The sequence below is a fragment of the Manis javanica genome, chromosome 7, assembly GCF_040802235.1.
Source record: "Manis javanica isolate MJ-LG chromosome 7, MJ_LKY, whole genome shotgun sequence".
NCBI classification, from domain to species: domain Eukaryota; kingdom Metazoa; phylum Chordata; class Mammalia; order Pholidota; family Manidae; genus Manis; species Manis javanica.
In genome coordinates, this window is record NC_133162.1 from 80,377,803 (window position 1) to 80,394,169 (window position 16,367).

The window sequence follows — 16,367 nt, forward strand, 5'->3', positions numbered from 1 at the left end:
ACTGGCCGGGGGGTGGGGTGAAGTGTCTTGAATGAGAATCGGAGAAAAGCTGCAATGTTGGTTTATGTAGTGGAACATGCCAGTAAGTCATGCTGGCAGAGTATAGTTTGAGATCTGTCCCTGATTTGGGGCCTTTCCGGAACCCCATGTGACTGATGAGGGTGGATGGGCTCTGAGGCCTCGCGAGGATGACGAGCACCCCAACAAGCCCCTGCTCTGCTGGCAACCAGCTCTACCGGAAGCCAGCGCCCCTGTTCAGCAGAGTCGCCATCCCGGGAACTGCTGGATTAAATCCATCTGCCCGAGTCATCCAGCTGAGGCCACCATTGTTTCTCTTCTTTGAGAAGAACCCTGAAGGTATGAGGACCAACAGGCTGGTGGAGGGTCAGGATGTGGCAGAAAGATGGGGTGTAGTGGGGTTAGGCACTGGGTGATATTCTTAAAATTCTTGAGACTTTAAGCATTTTTCTAGCCGCTTTCTTAACCTCTCTGATGCTTGGTTTTCTCACCTATGAACTGGGGATGTTTCCTCTTGAGATGGTTGCAAGGCTTAAAGGAGCCAGCATGGTGAAGGGCTAGCAGACTCCTGGGGCAAGCTCAGTGCTTGGTAAAGGGTGGTCGGTGAGAGTTTTCCTTCTCAGCCAGCCAGCCACACCCCTGGGCCTTCACTTGAGATGGCCTCAATTCGGCATCCACAATGTTCTGACAGCAATGGCATCTTGAAGAACTCCCATGAGGATGAGACACAATTGCACAGGAAACACCGAGGCAGGGGCTGGCACACAGCAGGCGGAGAGTCAACAGCGATGCCACTCCCAAGGCTGGCAGCAGCTCTGGGTGACAGGGGCTCTCCTCTGCTCCACATGTTTAATGGCTACCTTGGGCCTCTGAGGGGCTGCAGGTGGGAGTCCCCCAGCAGGCCTCTGCTCAAGCGATACTAATTGTGCCAGGGAGAACGGCTCACTAGAGTGGAAAATAGTCCTCATATATCTAGCTGAAGACGATAATGACCTTTTAAATAACAGAAGCAATTTTATTTCAATACCTCAATTACTCTGAACTCTGAAATGTCAAAGTGCTCGGCACTTTCAAAATAGCTTAATATAGACATTTATAGCACTTAGACACAGCTAGTTTCTTATCTAACCTAATTATGTGTTGTACAGGAAATGGTGAAGCTCACCATCTGTGTTATTTTTCACAGGGAACCCCACGCACAGCCCTGGGCTTGGCCAGAGTCTGGCAGCTGGTATTTCTCCCCAGCCAAGGATGCACTGTTCTGGGAGAAGGCATGATGAGGCCTGGCATCAGCCGCATGGTGATGTGGGCCTCCCAGCTTGGTTAAAGTCCACAGCACTGTGCCCAGACCCCAGGAATGGCTGGTACTCCCAGCTGATGGCAGCTGTGGTGAGGCTGCCAACCTGGGGAGGTCCAGCTGTGGTGAGCTGGTTACCAGGCCTCTGGCCCCCTGTAAAGGCCTTTTCCCAAGAGGGGCCCCCTCCAGGGGACCAGTAACAGCCCCTGGTCCCATTATATTTCCCACTTTTTTTCTTTGTCTCTTTTACTCCCTGTTCACCTCAATTTTCCACCATGAGGCCTCACTCCTAGTCCTGAGCCAAGCATCTGCTGGCCCCCAGGCCAAGGCAGCCAGGACACTATGTGGCCGGTGGTACTGCCTGAGCTCTGCCCTCCCAGCCTGAGGCCCCTCCCAGCCACAGTGGGCTGCCCACACTCACAGTTCATTATGTCTGTCCTTGGCAGGACACTGAGAAGACACATTTATAGAACTTTCAGAGGCTCCTTTTGGTGCAACATTTGTCGTTCATTCAGTCATTCATCACACCTTCATGGAGTACCCACATGGGACCAGCTGGTCCAGGCAGTACAGACAGAGATAAATTAACAGGCCAGTATCTCTGATCCTGAGGACCTCACAGATGCTTAGGGAGTTGACCGGGAAATGGGAAATTTCAATACCAAGCTGGGATAGAGGCAGAGGGGTAAGGGCCCGGGATGAGTCTAGCCTTGGGCCAGCGGTGCTTTGGTGCAGGCTCTCTGGCCCCGGGATCATCTTCTCCTGCAATCCTAGGAGTCCTTATGGGAAGAGAAGGGACAAAAATCTCATGCCTCCCCTTCCCCCAGAGGATGCTGCCTCACCCAGACCCAGGACACTCCTGAGCGAGCTAGCCCACAAGGTGCCCACTGGGTCCTTTTCACAGCTGTGCATCAGCACCTCCCCTGCAGCAGGCCCTGGGCTTGGCTCTGGTGTTCAGAGAAGAAGCAGTCATGGTCCCTTATCTTGGTGATGGCACAGTCCAGGCAGAGGGAGACAGCAAACAGCAAAGTGCCCACCCACCCTTCCCTGTGCCACATACTATCCAGATGTCCTGTGGAGCCCATGTAAGAGAGCCATGCTGCATCCTGGGAGAAAGAGCAGGAGAGTGACAGGGTGGGCCACATCTCACAGCCAAGGAAAGGACACTGGAAGAGACTGAGAGGGGCTCAGCGCTGTTCTGACAAGACCCAAAGCTCTTCACTGTAACACAGTGTTCCTGGTGAGATAGACTCAGCTGAATTCAGGCTGCTTCTGCTTGGATTGGACACTGGGTTTCTCTGAGCCTCAGTGTCCTTAACTGTAAGACATGAGATGACGTGAGATAACATGCATCTAGGGCCTCCTCCCTTCAGTTCCCAGCTCCCTGAAAGGTGTCCCTTAACATCAATATTGAGTGTCCCTTGATGTCTCATTTCACAGGACACAGCTCCTCACTAACTGTGATCTCATTTCTTCTTTGTCTGCCTCCATGACTAGGCTGTTAACTCCCTGACGGCAGGCACTTATCTGTCTCATTCACTGTTGTATCCCGGCACAAAGAAGAAGAGGTGCCAGATAAGTAATTATGAATAAGTGTGGAACGAATTGGAAGGTGCCTGGCAGAGGGCGACACCATAGTGAATTGTTTAGAAATACTTGCAAGCCACTTATTGACCCTAAAGGGGTGGGCACTCCAATGGGATATTGTGGGTGTGCTCTTCCACCCCTGTGTGCAGTACATGGGTCTTCTGCACATTTCTGAAGCCCTGCATCTGCCCCGAGGTGCTGGCCCAGTGGTTGTAAATTGAGATGGGTCCTGGAGCCAGTCTAGTCATTTGCAGGAGGCAGCCTGCAAAATAAAAGCTATAGGAAATGGCAGCAGCTGTTGCAAACTGGAAGTGCTACCCAAAACTCTCAAGGCATTCAAATGCAAAATAATGATGGGCCCAAGAAGACACCTGCAGGTTCTACTTGGTCCCCCAAACTGCCAGTTTGTGACCCTGCTATAGTTCCAAGTTCCCAAAGATCACCACTACGGAGACTGGAAGCTGGGTGCCCCTTCCTCTAGGCTGCCTGGAGTAACCACGACTCACTACTCTGAGCAATAAGTGGCCAGGTGCACAACTGGCCAATCCCTTGGTCATCGTAGGCTTCTGAAGAGTCAAGGCCCCTAACCCTAGTGAGCAGGATTATGGTCACTCTGCATCATGGGACCCCAGGGTCCCCAGGCTTCTCCAGCCTGTGGTTCAGGTGAGAAGTGGGAATGACCCACCTACCTGGGCTGTGTTCTTACTGCACAATGGCATCCAGATGGGACCCCTCAGTTATTTTAGTAAGTCATCTGGGAGTGTCATGTGTCCCCAGGATAAGACCCTAGGAGTTCCTCTGCTCCAGTTTCCCTGTAGGTATCACCCCCAGCCTCTTGAGGACCCCCCTTCCCTATTGACCTGCTGCCTGAGGCCCCTGTGCTTGTGTCCCTTAGGCTCACTGTGTTTCAAGCAAAAATGAGGAGAAAACACCTTTCCCACCCTGGAGCTTGCTCTGCTGCCAGGGTCTTCCGCAGGGGCCTTATGCCGAATGTCTCTCCATGCTCCTCAGGTAAGGGGCCCCAGGTACTTGTCCAAGAGAAGGCTTGGCAAACTGCAGCCAATTTTGCCTGCAAGCTAAAAATAAGGTTTTCACATTTTTAAGTGATTGAAAAAAATAAAAGGAAAAATAATATATTGTGATTTGAAAATTATATGAATTTCAAATTTCAGTGTCCATAAATAAAATTGTGTTAGAACAAAGCCACACCTTTATGTAATTATGTATTGTTTATGGCTGCTTTTACATGAAAAGGGTTATCTTTCTAGAAACTGCCAAACTGTTTCCCAGAGTGGTTGTACCATTTTACATTCCTACCTGCTGTGTATAATTTCCAGTTGCTCCTCTTTCTTGCCAATACTTGCTACAGGCAGTCTTTTTAGTTTTAGCCACTTTTATAGCCTTTGGCCTATCATTTGGTTTCCATTTGCATTTTCCTGATGATAATGATACTGAGCATACATTTTATGCACGTACTAGTCAGCCAGTTATCTCCTTTGGTGAAGTGTCTATTCAAATCTTTTACATTTTGTTTTTTCCTGGGTTGTTTATTTTCTTATTATTGAATTTTGGAAGTTTTAAAATGCAATGTGGATACAAGTCCCAGATCAAATATGTGATTTGCAAATATTTTCTCTCAATCTGTGGCTTGTCTTTTATTTTGTTAATAGTATCTTTCAAAGAACAGAAGATCTCTGATTTATCTACTTTTTCTTTAATGGATCATACTTTTGGTGTTGTATCTATGAAATCTTGAATACCCCAAGGTCACAAAGGATTTTTCCTAAAAGTTTAATTTCAGATTTCATCTTTAGATCTATAGTTCATTTTAAATTAAGTTTTCTTTATGGTGTGATGTGTAGATCACAGTTCCTTTTTTTCTTCTTTGCACATGGATACCCATTGTTCTAGCACCATTTGATGAAAGGACTGATTGTCCTTTCTCCACTGTATTGCCTTGACATCTTTGTTGAAAGTTAGTTGACCATATGTGGGTCTGTTTTTGGACTCAATTCTGTTTCATCAATCTGTCTGTCCATCCATGGCCATAGCCCACTGTCTTGATTACTGTAGCTTTCCAACAACTTCTGAAACCAAGTGATGTAAATCTTCCAATTTTATTCTTTGTTCAAAATTTTTAGGTTATTCTAGGTCCTCTGCATTTCTGAGTTTTAGAGGCAGTTTGTCAATTTCTACCAAAAAAAAGCCTGCTGTAACTTTGATGGGGATTGTGTTGAACCTGTAGATCAATTTTTGGAGAATTGACATCTTCACAATATTGGGCCTTTTGCTCCATGGCCAAAGTTTATGCCTCCACTTATTCAGGTCTTTCATTAGCCCCAACAATGTTTTTATAGTTTTCGGAACTTGCACATCCATCTTTTTGTCCAATCTATTGCCAAGTATTTCACATTTTTTATGAGATTCTAAATAGTACTGACATTTTAGTTTCAATTTGTGATTGCTTGTTAGGGCTGAGATTTCCTGAAAGATTAGATGTGGGTGTGAGGGAGGAGCATGCTCAGAGATGTCTCTAAGCCACTAGTAGGAAGACGTCTATCCTTGACAGTGGCCAAGCAGACACTGGATATTAATAACTATATTGTAATGATAGTGATTATATTACTGAGAACATCACATGTTCCTGGGATAGGATCTCCCAACTCACATGCATATTATGAAATCCTTACAACAACCCTGTAGGATCTATGATTCTGGCTTTACAGGAGACACCAAGGGACAGGTAGATTAGCCAAGTTCCCCAAAGTTACCCAGCTCATGAAAGGAAGTCAGGCCTTGAACCTAGAGGTCTGCCTCCAGATGTGAGCCACAGCCTAGTGCCTGCCCCTCTCATGGTGCAGTGGAAGGCATTCCTGGGCCACCTGTGGAGATGGGAGTCGCCACCCCACCCACCCACACCTGCTAACCCAACATGGACAAAGGGACCTGAGCTTCTCTAGAACATCTGCTGCCTGGGCCAAACTCAGTACCTGACCCAGGACCTTGGGTAAGGATAGCATCTCCTACAATGTGACTCAGAGACCCCAGAACCATGAGGTGGTTGTAGGGGTACATGGACAAGAGGTAGTTTTAGTTTTCATCTATTTTTTGTATTTATATTAGAAAATACACAGACTACATCAAACTTCTACTTTCATACACATTAAGGCTTAGCTGAGGTTAAAGGTAAAAAATGAATGAACTTAAAGACATATTAAGATAACTAATAGATAAAGGTGGCATAGAAAAATCTGGAGGTGGTAGGGGAATGAGAAAAACTCAGGAAACATTTGAATGAGGGGATGATGCCTCAGAGAGAGAGAGAAGAGCAGAGAAAGTCATTATTCTCTTATCAGGCCCTGCCTGAGAAACCACATTAATGATGATGACAGTAATAATAATAATTAGCATTTCCTGAGCCCTTGCCCTGTGTGAGGAACTTTATATACATTGCCTCATTTAATCTGCACAACAGTTTGTGAGGTTAGTGATTATTACTATGATTTTACAAAACAAGAAGAAGAAAGGACACCTTGGGCTGGGGGCGCCAGGCCCCAAAAGCAGAGGGGATCCTAAGTGGGGGTCGCACAGCCTAGCTCTGAGAACTCCAGCTGCAGGTGCAAGGCCTCCTGCGACCTGAGCCTGAAGTCGGAGAAAGAACTTCGTGGTCTTGGGGATGCCTCCTGCGGCAGTGAGCTCCGTGTTGCAGAAGGTATCCAAGTTGGTCTATCCTGACACAAAGATTATAACCCATTTAAAAAAATTCTTCCAAAAGCATCTGCACCCATTCTTCTTCCTTTGTTTTGTTACAAGGGGGAAGGGCAGCTGCCTGTGGGATCCCAGGCATCGGAGAGGAAGGTGGGGCGCTGAGCCCCCGGGGCCGCAGCCAGACTGCCTTGGCTCCATCCACCATGTCCCCTAAGGAGCATTAGGCCATGTGGTACTGCAGACAGGGTGCTCCGGCCTGGAACCTTGGCCAGGTCCCTTCCCTTCTCTGGGCCCTGGTTCACACATCTGTAAAATAGCATTTTGAGGGTCTGTGTGACCCCTTATGGCCATAGACTCTTAGGCATCGGTGTTCAGACTCAGCCTCTTTCCACTCAGCCCCAGCCAGGCTGAGAACAGACCCTCTGTGGATCCTTGGGTGATGATAGTGAATACATGAATGAGTGAATGAACAATTGCATGGATGCATAGTTAACATGAGCCATCACTCAGATATCAGTAAGAACCACTCGGTGCAGACAGCAGGGCTGTAAAGTGTGCCCTAGGGTGCAGATCACTGCTGAGTCATTGCAGATGATATATTTATAATGAAGCATTTCTGGCAAATGGCAGTAAAAGGCCTTAGACAAGGGGACTATCCATGTCAGCCCAATTTGGTAGCAAAGATCTTAAGCCAGGGCAGTAACAGTGTCCTCTGAGCTTTGAGGGATTTGGAGGAAGGAAACAATTTGGAGATTCCTCCTGTCTACCGTGAAGCCCATGAAGGTGGTGCAGGCAGCAGCCCATAGAAATGAAATGGAAACACCACCCTATGCATGAGCACACACACACACACTCACACACCAGACACATACACACACACACTCATATATACATTCACACACACTGGGCATATGATGTGTACCCAGACCTTACTAAAACTGATATTGGCTTGATTTAGAGAGATTCGATTTTATGCTAAACAAATTTCATCAGAATTTTCATATGAAGAGTCTATGCCTCCCCAGATGTGCCCTGCTTGGCTGCATGCTAATGTGGTCAAATCCAATCTCCGAGTTCTCTGCAGGTCCCATGACTGGGTTCTCAGGACTCCACTCCTGGCTGCTGGCTGAGCCTGAGGGAGGCAGGTGCTGTCACAATGGGCTTCTAGGTACATGGAGCCCAGAGCACAAAGGAATGAAAATGGAGAGCCAGCTTGGGGCAGCAGGCTGTGTCCCCCAGGAGCCAAGGCCAGAAGGACCCAAAGGACCCTGGAAGCTCAATCAGTGGCACAGTGAGCCCCATGGGGCCCTCCATGGGCTTCCATTGTTGAATTTCAGTCCATTCAATAGAAGCAATTCGCCTATCATGCACTGAGGACCTACAGAGTGACTCAGGCCCTTGGGCAGATCATCATTGTCCCGGGTCTCTAAGAAGTCCAGGGAGCAAGGTGCCCAGACAGCAAGTAATACAAATACAAGATGCCTAGTTGAATTCTAACTTCTGAAAAATAATGAATACTTTCTGAGTATATGTATGTCCCAGGTGAACACAGGCATGTCCAGATGGAAAAGTGGGCATGGCTTGAGCATTACCGGCACCCACTGTAGGTAAAACTTCTTCCAGAGGAGTGATGGGAATGCACCCCCTGATCTTGTGCTCTCACTGTATGTTCTGGAAAACCCTGCTTTCCTCTCTGCAATTAGAGGGATGCCCGCTGCACAGGCTCTCTTCCCAGGCCTCTCAGAGGACGTGGTGAGCCAGCGGAGAAGGGAGGACAGGATGAGCCCCTCCATGGTCAGTGGTTGGGAAGCAGCATGCATTTGGGATAGGGGGCAGAGCTGAGGCTTTCTCCAGATGGGAGAGGCAGCTTTGGCCTTGCTGGTGGGGGTGGGGTGGGATGGGAATCCCCTGTTGTCACAGCAGAGGGGCGGAGGTGGGGGCTGGCCTACAGTTATTAAGAAGTTGTCAGGGCTTGGCTACCGTCTCAGGCTGAGCAAGTGAAGTCAAGTGGAACATGGGTTCCTCAACCTCAGAGGCCAGGGAAGCCCCTTGCTCCTGCCCTGAGACTGCAGGGGGTGGCAGAGGACAAATGCTTGCATCCTTACACTGTCCTGTCACTGTCTTTCCAACATCTCCAAGTGGGAACCCTGGAGCCTGCATCAGCCTCACCTGGGAGATGGACAACATGTGGCTTCTGCTCTTGCCAGGACCTGGACTTGCATTCCAGAATATTGCTTAACAATGCCATCCCTGTGTGGGCATCCCACTCCAGCCTGATAGACCCCTGGATGTGACAGCGTGTTCCCTGTGTTTTTTCTGTCTGTCCCCAGCCCAGGCAGGGAGCTCCTCTGTGCATAGACAAAATGGTTCTCTGTCCCTGAGGTCCTGGCACAGGGCTTGGCTCATCATGAAAAAATAATGAGGAGTGAATGAATAAGTGATATGTTTAAATACTGCATCACGTTGGTGGGGGTGGCAGACTCTTGCTTGCTTCTTCCCTCCATAAAATCAACAGAGATGATTTTAATCTCATGGCAAGCCATCAGGCAAACACCAGATTCAATTTTACAGATGCAGAAACTGAGGCTAACATTGGCAGAAAGAGGGACTCCAGAGCCCTGCTCTTATCCACGATGTTCACTGCACATACCTGTCCTCTGATACTGTGCTGTGGCTGGACAGTATGGCATGGCTTCTGCTCTGGGTTCCCCTGGTCTCTGCTGGACAGGCCTGTGCCCATGTGGCCTTCACACCTAAGTTCAGCCTGCCAAGTGCTCGTAGCCTCTTCCCTGGTTGCTCCTCTGAGGGGGGCCTTGGGGCCCAACCTTCTTTTCCCTCCCCACCCCTCAAGCTTCTGCTCTGGACTTCCTTCCACCACTGACAACTGTTGGGGCTCCCAGCCCTGCTGGCCAACTTCTGAAATACTGAGGCCAGCAGGAGCCCCCTGTCACTGGAGTTGCAGAAAACCTTTGGACTGTGGGCCTCTGCTTCACCGGGGGCTCTTTTTCTTGCCCCCATCCTGGGCCTCCTCTGCTTCCCCCAACTCCCCAAACCCCTCACACGCTACTTCTGACCCTGCTGGAGCCAAAGTATAGCCAGGTTTGTAATGGGGACCTTGGGTGGCCCTATCCCCTTCAGGATTTGCATGCAGAGCAGCTTCCCTCCTCTGGGTATGGGAGAGCTGGTTGTGCAGGAGCTCGCCAGAGGCCTGCGGGGAACACGGGGGGCTCCTGCTTTAGTGCCGCTAGGAGAGAGGTTGCGTCCGGGTGGTCCCCAGGTTGTCCCTGATGTAGACACTGGGGCGTGCTAATGGTGGGCCTTTCTTCTGCATTCCTCCTCCACGTTGTCCTGCTCTCTCCTGCTCTCATAGATGCCTCCACTGCTCCAGCTCCATGGATGGCATCCACTGTTTCACCTCAGGTTGCTGGCTTTGTCCCCAGACACATCCTGGGTGTGACGCCCACCACCTGATTCCTCAAAATTCCTCCCACCCTCGTCTCTTGGTTTTGCGTCCCCCACCCATGTAGGCTGCTGCCTGGATGTGCTGGCACTCAGAGCTGTTGGTCACTCCCAGAATCACCAACTCAGAAATGCCTGTCACCATGGCTCATTCATTCATCTGCATGTACATACCCTTGAGCAACACTCTGGGAGCACCCTCTTTGTGGCAGGCACTGGGACACATCTCTGGGGTCAACAGTCCATCTCTGCCCCCAGCCCCCGCTCACCCTGCCCCCTCACTGGACTCTAGCCCACAGCCCTAGGGCAGCAGCCTGCCCTGCTCTGCCTCCCCCTCACCGTCTTTGCCCACAGGTTCTTCTGGCCTCCAGCCCACCACGCTGGGTGCCTTTGCGGATGCCACTCACCCCTCCCATAACATCCTGCTCTCCGTGTGGACATGGCCAAGTCACAGCTGCCCTTCCATCTTGTGGGGTCACCTTCTTCTGCAGCTGAATTATGTTATGAGCTGAATTATGTCCCTCTAAAATCCATATGCTGAAGTTCCAATCCCCAGTACCTCAAAATGTGGCTATTTTTGGTGATAACATCTTTAAAGAGGTAGTTAAAGTGAAATGAGGTCATAGGGAGGACCCTAACCCAATATGACTGGTGTCCTTACAAGAAGAGGAAATTTGGACACAGATACACACAGACAAAAGAGTGTGAGGCCACCGGGGCAGATGGCTGAATACAAGCTGAGGAAGGAGGCCTCAGAAGAAACCAGCCCTGCTGACACCATGATCTCAGACTTCCAGCCTCCAGAGCTGTTACAGCCCCCGCTCTTGTGGTCCTTTGTCCTGGGAGCCTGGGCAGACTCCTTCAGCCAGAATGTCACCTATGCCTTCCCTAGGGCATGAGATGTCTCTCTTTTTAGCCTTTTTACCACAAGTCACGTTTGTTGACACAGACATCTTAGCCCCCAGACTCCAGCAATAAGTCCTTGCCCTGTCTCCCTTTCCCCCATGAATGGGGAATCAAGGTTTCTGGAAACTCTCATTGAAAGAATGTTGTAAGACAGCCTCTGGTTGGCAGGCCTTTCAGCCCCTGGTAGGTGTTGGGATGGTGTTTTGAAACATGACAGCAGGCTCAGCCTTAATATTCATGATCCTGTTTCTTGGCCTTCCTGGGGAGTGGTGCCCTCTGCTCTTCAATTTATGGTCCTTCAGTGCAGCCCAGACTGGCTAGGGGATTGCAAATGGGCTGTCTGCTAATAGCACATGCAGACAGTATGGGAGATGGCTGATTCCTGGCCCTGGGGTCAGATACATGCTCCTCTCACCCAGGGAGGGGTGCTCTGGACCTGAGAAGCATCTCCACCTCCATCTTCCCTTTGCAAAGACCTTGAAGTTTATAGATAGAACACTATTTCCTAACCAACCCTCACTTGTTATTTTTGACATAGCTGCATACCACCTCTATGGTCTTAAGATTTATCTTTAAACTGACCCACCACCCCTGGAATCCAGATCACCCAGGCCACAAGTCCATTTTCTTTTGATCACCAGGCCTGAGCTTCATCAGTTGGGGACACCCACCAGGGGCTCTGCAGGGCTTGGAGAAGTATGAGAAGGACTGGTACTCTCTGGAGAGGAACCCTCAGGGAGGAGAGCTGATGCTGAGGGGCTGAGCTACCCTAAATCCCTGTGTACCCAGCTGAGCTTGATTTCATTGAAGAGGTAAGTGAATTTCCTTTCAAAGAGAGCTGGGGGTGGGGAGAAGCCATGAGGGTGAGGACCTTCAGTGTCCAACAACTGGTCACTCAGAGTGACCGGGCACTAGAAGGTACTGGAATTCCTCAGAGGGATCAACTAGCTACCCTACCTGCCAAGTATTTTCAGATGGAGAACAAATGTCACACAGCAGTCCAGACTTTTCCAGGATGAACTCCAGCTCAAAATTAGTATGTGTAGGAACCTTGACCTTCAGGTAAGGATGGGTCCTAGGAAGAGCCTACCAAGTCTGAGCCTGCCGTGGAGAGCAGAGCCAGGCCAGGCACGTCCAGGCAGGGTGAGTTCCCTGAGGCTGACTTCCCTATGCCTGCAATGGGCAGCCCTCACGTCCGTGTCCTGTGGCTCTGCCATGGGAGCTGAGCCTCCTGACTGTGGCCCCTCACTCTCCATGAGCTCCTGTATGGCAGGCAAGCCGACAGGAGGAGACCAGTTCCACACAGGGAGGCAGGAGGTGCTGAGGAACCCTCTGAAGGTGGCCTGTGCTTCCTGCCTTTCTAAGTACGGAGATGCGAACTGCTGAGTGGAAAAGGGTGGTGATTGAACTCAAGAGCCCTCTTGCATTTGGAAAATAGTTGTTTTAATAAAATAAAGACAATACAATATGTCCCTTTAGTCACTAGTATGTGACGCATTTTTTTTTCCGTGTAATAAGCCCTTGGAAAAGGTGAGTCATTGTGATTTCACATGCAGCTTATCAGTGAGTTGTGCCTCCCAGCACACTGCTAGCAGGACCCCTATGTGTGCTCTCATCCTTTTTATAAAGCACATCCTTGTGCGATCCAAGGCCCCAGTCCCAGCAGCCCCGTCCTCAGGGCCTGTGTGGAGGGAGCCCGGGGAGGTTCCTCTACACTCCAAACACTGAGTCAGTCCACATTTCATCTGGTGCTGTTGCCCCTCGGGTGCTGCTAAGCCAGGGTCTCCACCGTCTCTTTCTTCCTACCCTTCTGCAGACCAGCAGAATATTCTCCCCTTCTCATCACCAACCAGGAGTTTGGTCTGGTTTCTTGGGAAGAGAAAGAACAGACAGGAATGTTAGAGGCAAGCCTGGGAGTCCCACTACCCCAGCTAGCACTCAGGAACTTGTGACACAGGGTGGGAGCTCGGCCCAGAACCTCATGGATCTGTACCTGGCCTCCACCTGAGGCAGGGGCAGGAAGGGAGAACTGGAGGAAGTTCTGACCCCAAGGGGAACTTCTGAACCATGAGGGTGTGGTTCCCACTGAAGCTATATTCTAAGATGCCTGGGCCCCAGGGCACAGGGTGAGACCCTGACTTCTCTCCAGCACCTCCTGCTGCCTCCTGTCCTATGAGAGATGCCACCCGTCTCCCAGCCAGACCAATGGCAAGTTTTCCAGCACAGATTTAGGGCTCTGGACTTTCTGGCTCTATCCCCATGCCCCACCCTAACCCACCCCACTTCAACCCAGCATCTAGAACACCGTATAGTTCCCACCTCCACGGACCCTAAGTAACTCACTCCAGGGCAGTGAGAGAGAAGGGAAAGCACCTCTCAGAGGACCACAGAGCTCCTGAGACCACACTTCCTAGTGTGTGAATCAGGTTAACAACAGTGAGTGCCATCAGTGGGTAATTTTGAAGAATAAAATAATGTCTATCAAGTGTAGTATCTGACACTTGACCATGCTAGCTTCACTTACAGCTCTTAAAAGGCATTTCTATAATGCAGGATAATCATCACACCAAATGTTAAAATCTGTGGACCTCAGGAAAAAAGTCCCGCTAAGAAAAAATTACAAAGCAGTTTTTTTCCCCCCCCAACAAAACAATTTTGAGCAATGTTAGGAGAACAACAAGATCTCCAGTGGCTTAGGTTTGTGAATTTGCACATGGACTTGCTAACTCTAAACCATGGCACAACCTGTATTTTGTGAATATGTCTGTGCCCTGTGTCATTCATCCTAATCCTCCCTTGAACTGTAACCACAACCCCAGCAGTTAATTCTATTTGGTGGTGGTGACCTTTGGATTTATGAATTCATGGATATGCAAGAAAATGTGTGTATTATAAAACATTTCCTGTGGTGCACTACATGGCCACCTGGCCTGCATCCTGTACTTGAGTGGGTCCTTACCGTAGTGAGCCACCTTCTAGGGCGGGGGGCGAGGGCTCTCCTAAGGGTGGTCACAGCGCCCTCTGCTGGATGCCTGGAGAAACCAGGTCATGATTACCTGGACACAGCCAGAGCTGTCACCGCAGGGCTGGTCTTGCTGGGCTTCCCTGTCAAAGAGGCACTGACATCCAGCTCTCGACATAGGGCAAGATTCTTCCCCCACCTGTGGCCTGTGGAGAGTGTGCGAGAGGATAGTTAGAGAATCCAAGCAGCCTAACGCATATGCATATGTTCGTCAGCACACAGGGCTACAAACATATACACACATATTTGTATTTGTGGTCAGCAACTTGTTAAATTGAGGGGGAAAACATATTTAATCTTGGCTTGTGCTGTTGCAAAAAGGGCTGTCCCAATTTAATTTGCAGGCTTCGATAGTTGCATGTGCTGACGTGCTGCGGTATCCATTGTGTACCAAATTGGATTTGTGTATTATTGCTTTCTAAATTGCATGCCTAGTTCAGCAAAATTGTTCATCAGTGTTTACTGGCTTTATGCTTAATAAGATGCCCCACAATACCTGCTGCCAGGATGTAATGCAGCCTGTAATTGCCCAGTAAAAATGAATTACATAAAGTTGGCATTTTCAACTTATCTAAATCCTCTCACGCCACAACCAAAAATTAAATGCTGAGAATGTTTTATTCAAAAACTGTAACTCAATGATTGTTACTTCACTCATTTTAATGCCTGCATTTGGGGACAGACAATAATTCCTTCAACATGGAGGGTGAGATGGAGAGGCATCAGTGGGCTGTGTCCCTATGAAGTACCTTGGTTTAAGTCAGGCCAGGAGTGATACAGCTGTCCCAACAGTCCCAGGGTAGTTCCTTATGTGCACAGACAGGCTTATGCACCAGGAAATGCATGCACATTTTGTGTTTGTGTAGAAGTCCAAACAACAAGGTTTTCCAGAGCACTTAAAAATTGTACCAGGTTGAGTCCAAATCTATGGAATGATTCCTAAAATAAATTGTCCTAAACTGAGTTGGTCCTTGCTGAAAATGACAAATAAATGAATTCCAGGCAGAAATTAGATTGCATCTGCACACAAATGGAGTATTCTTAATATCTTCAAAGATCTCCTTTCTGCCCCGTAAGACATTTGAGGGATTCAGCGATATATACACCAATAGAATGTGCAAATATCCATGTGTCATGCCCAGTACTGTTCCCTGTCCAATAAAACAATTTTGAGCAATATTATGAGAACAACAAGACCTCCAGTGGCTTAGGTTTGTGAATCTGCACATGGACTTATTAACTCTAAACCATGGCCCAGCCTGTTTATTATGAATATGTCTGTGCCCTTGTGTCATTCATCCGAATTCTCCCTTGAACCGTAACCACAATGCTGGCAGTTAATTCTATTTGATGGTGGTGATCTCATGCAGGTCAGGACAAATAGCAGGGGAAGGATGTGCATCTGGGGTTCCTGTTGGCCTGAAAACATCTGGTAAGTTCTCTAGTCACCAGAGTGGTGTACTAGGGGAGAAGTCTCTCATAAGTCTGAGAAAATTATAATGATGACCTGAATTTTGTTGAACAGATTCTTGTCTGTGTCCATGATTTTTCTGTTATCAAGTTAGGAAGTACCTCCATTTGACATAGGGGCAAGCTGAGGGAGGGGCAGAGAAATGGCTGGGGACAGAACTGGGTCTAGAGCTTTTTTCTGCTTTTCATCTCACTTCTCTAGACCCCATTATCAATGAATACAACCTCACCACAGCTGTTGGCCCTGAGAAAGAACCGGTATATCCCCTGGGACTTCTAGAACCAACAGAATGTCTCTGAGGTGCCCTTTGTTCATCTGTCCTTCCGTCTCCCTACCCACCCATCCCGTCAGCATTCTTGCTCAGACATCTATCATCAACAACCAGTCTGAGCCAATGCCTTTGCCTGCTAGACCTCGACAACTTCAGAAATTGAGCCAAAGACTGAAATGGTGAGTGCTCGTGCATTTGTACCATAGTGTTGCTCAGAGGCAGGCTAGGAATAAGAAACCTGTGTTAGTTTTCTTTTAAGTGGGTGGAAGTAAGGGAGAGAATTTGGCCTGTGCTTGCCAAGGAAGTGCTGTGAGTTCCCTGGGATGCACAAGCCCCACACATCTTCCTTTTTATGCTGAAATGGGCTGATTCCTTGTGGTCCCAAAGGACTCTGGAGATAGCAGGACAAGTGAACTGAATGGGGTTGTAGACCGTTGTGGGTCACTGCTCTGAGTCAGCCCAGTTGTGGATGAGGGCTGTCAGACGGTGTTACCTTGAAGGAAGGGATTCCCACTGTAGAGCCCCTAGCAGAGGGAAAGCAGATGTTTGTGCATGCTTGGTGGGAGGGAAGACTTCATGGAAGGATGACTAAATGAATCACTGAGGTGTGTAGTACATTCTAGAAAGG

The 16,367-nt window shown here is 48.9% G+C and overlaps 1 protein-coding gene and 1 long non-coding RNA gene across 8 annotated transcripts in view; one reads left to right on the top strand and one right to left on the bottom strand.

The window, feature by feature from the left end:
- The first annotated feature begins 190 nt into the window (after nucleotides 1–190).
- Nucleotides 191–12,243, top strand: LOC140850446 (uncharacterized). Its single transcript, XR_012133298.1, has 3 exons — nucleotides 191–357; nucleotides 2,813–3,913; nucleotides 11,617–12,243. It is a non-coding gene; the product is annotated as an uncharacterized lncRNA (long non-coding RNA).
- A 175-nt stretch (nucleotides 12,244–12,418) lies between these two features.
- Nucleotides 12,419–16,367, bottom strand: part of WDFY4 (WDFY family member 4) — a 320,292-nt gene continuing 316,343 nt past the window's right edge. For 4 of the 7 annotated variants that reach the window (XM_073241219.1, XM_073241221.1, XM_073241222.1 and 1 more), the window contains 2 exons: nucleotides 14,032–14,143; nucleotides 12,420–12,844 (listed from right to left, as the gene is read on the bottom strand). In XM_073241219.1, coding sequence (XP_073097320.1) covers nucleotides 12,778–12,844; nucleotides 14,032–14,143 — 179 coding nt within the window. In that variant the 3' untranslated portion in view covers nucleotides 12,420–12,777. Of the gene's footprint in view, nucleotides 12,845–14,031; nucleotides 14,144–16,367 lie in introns of all 7 variants that reach the window. The other 3 variants (XM_073241225.1, XM_073241226.1, XM_073241220.1) reach the window with 2 other exon arrangements.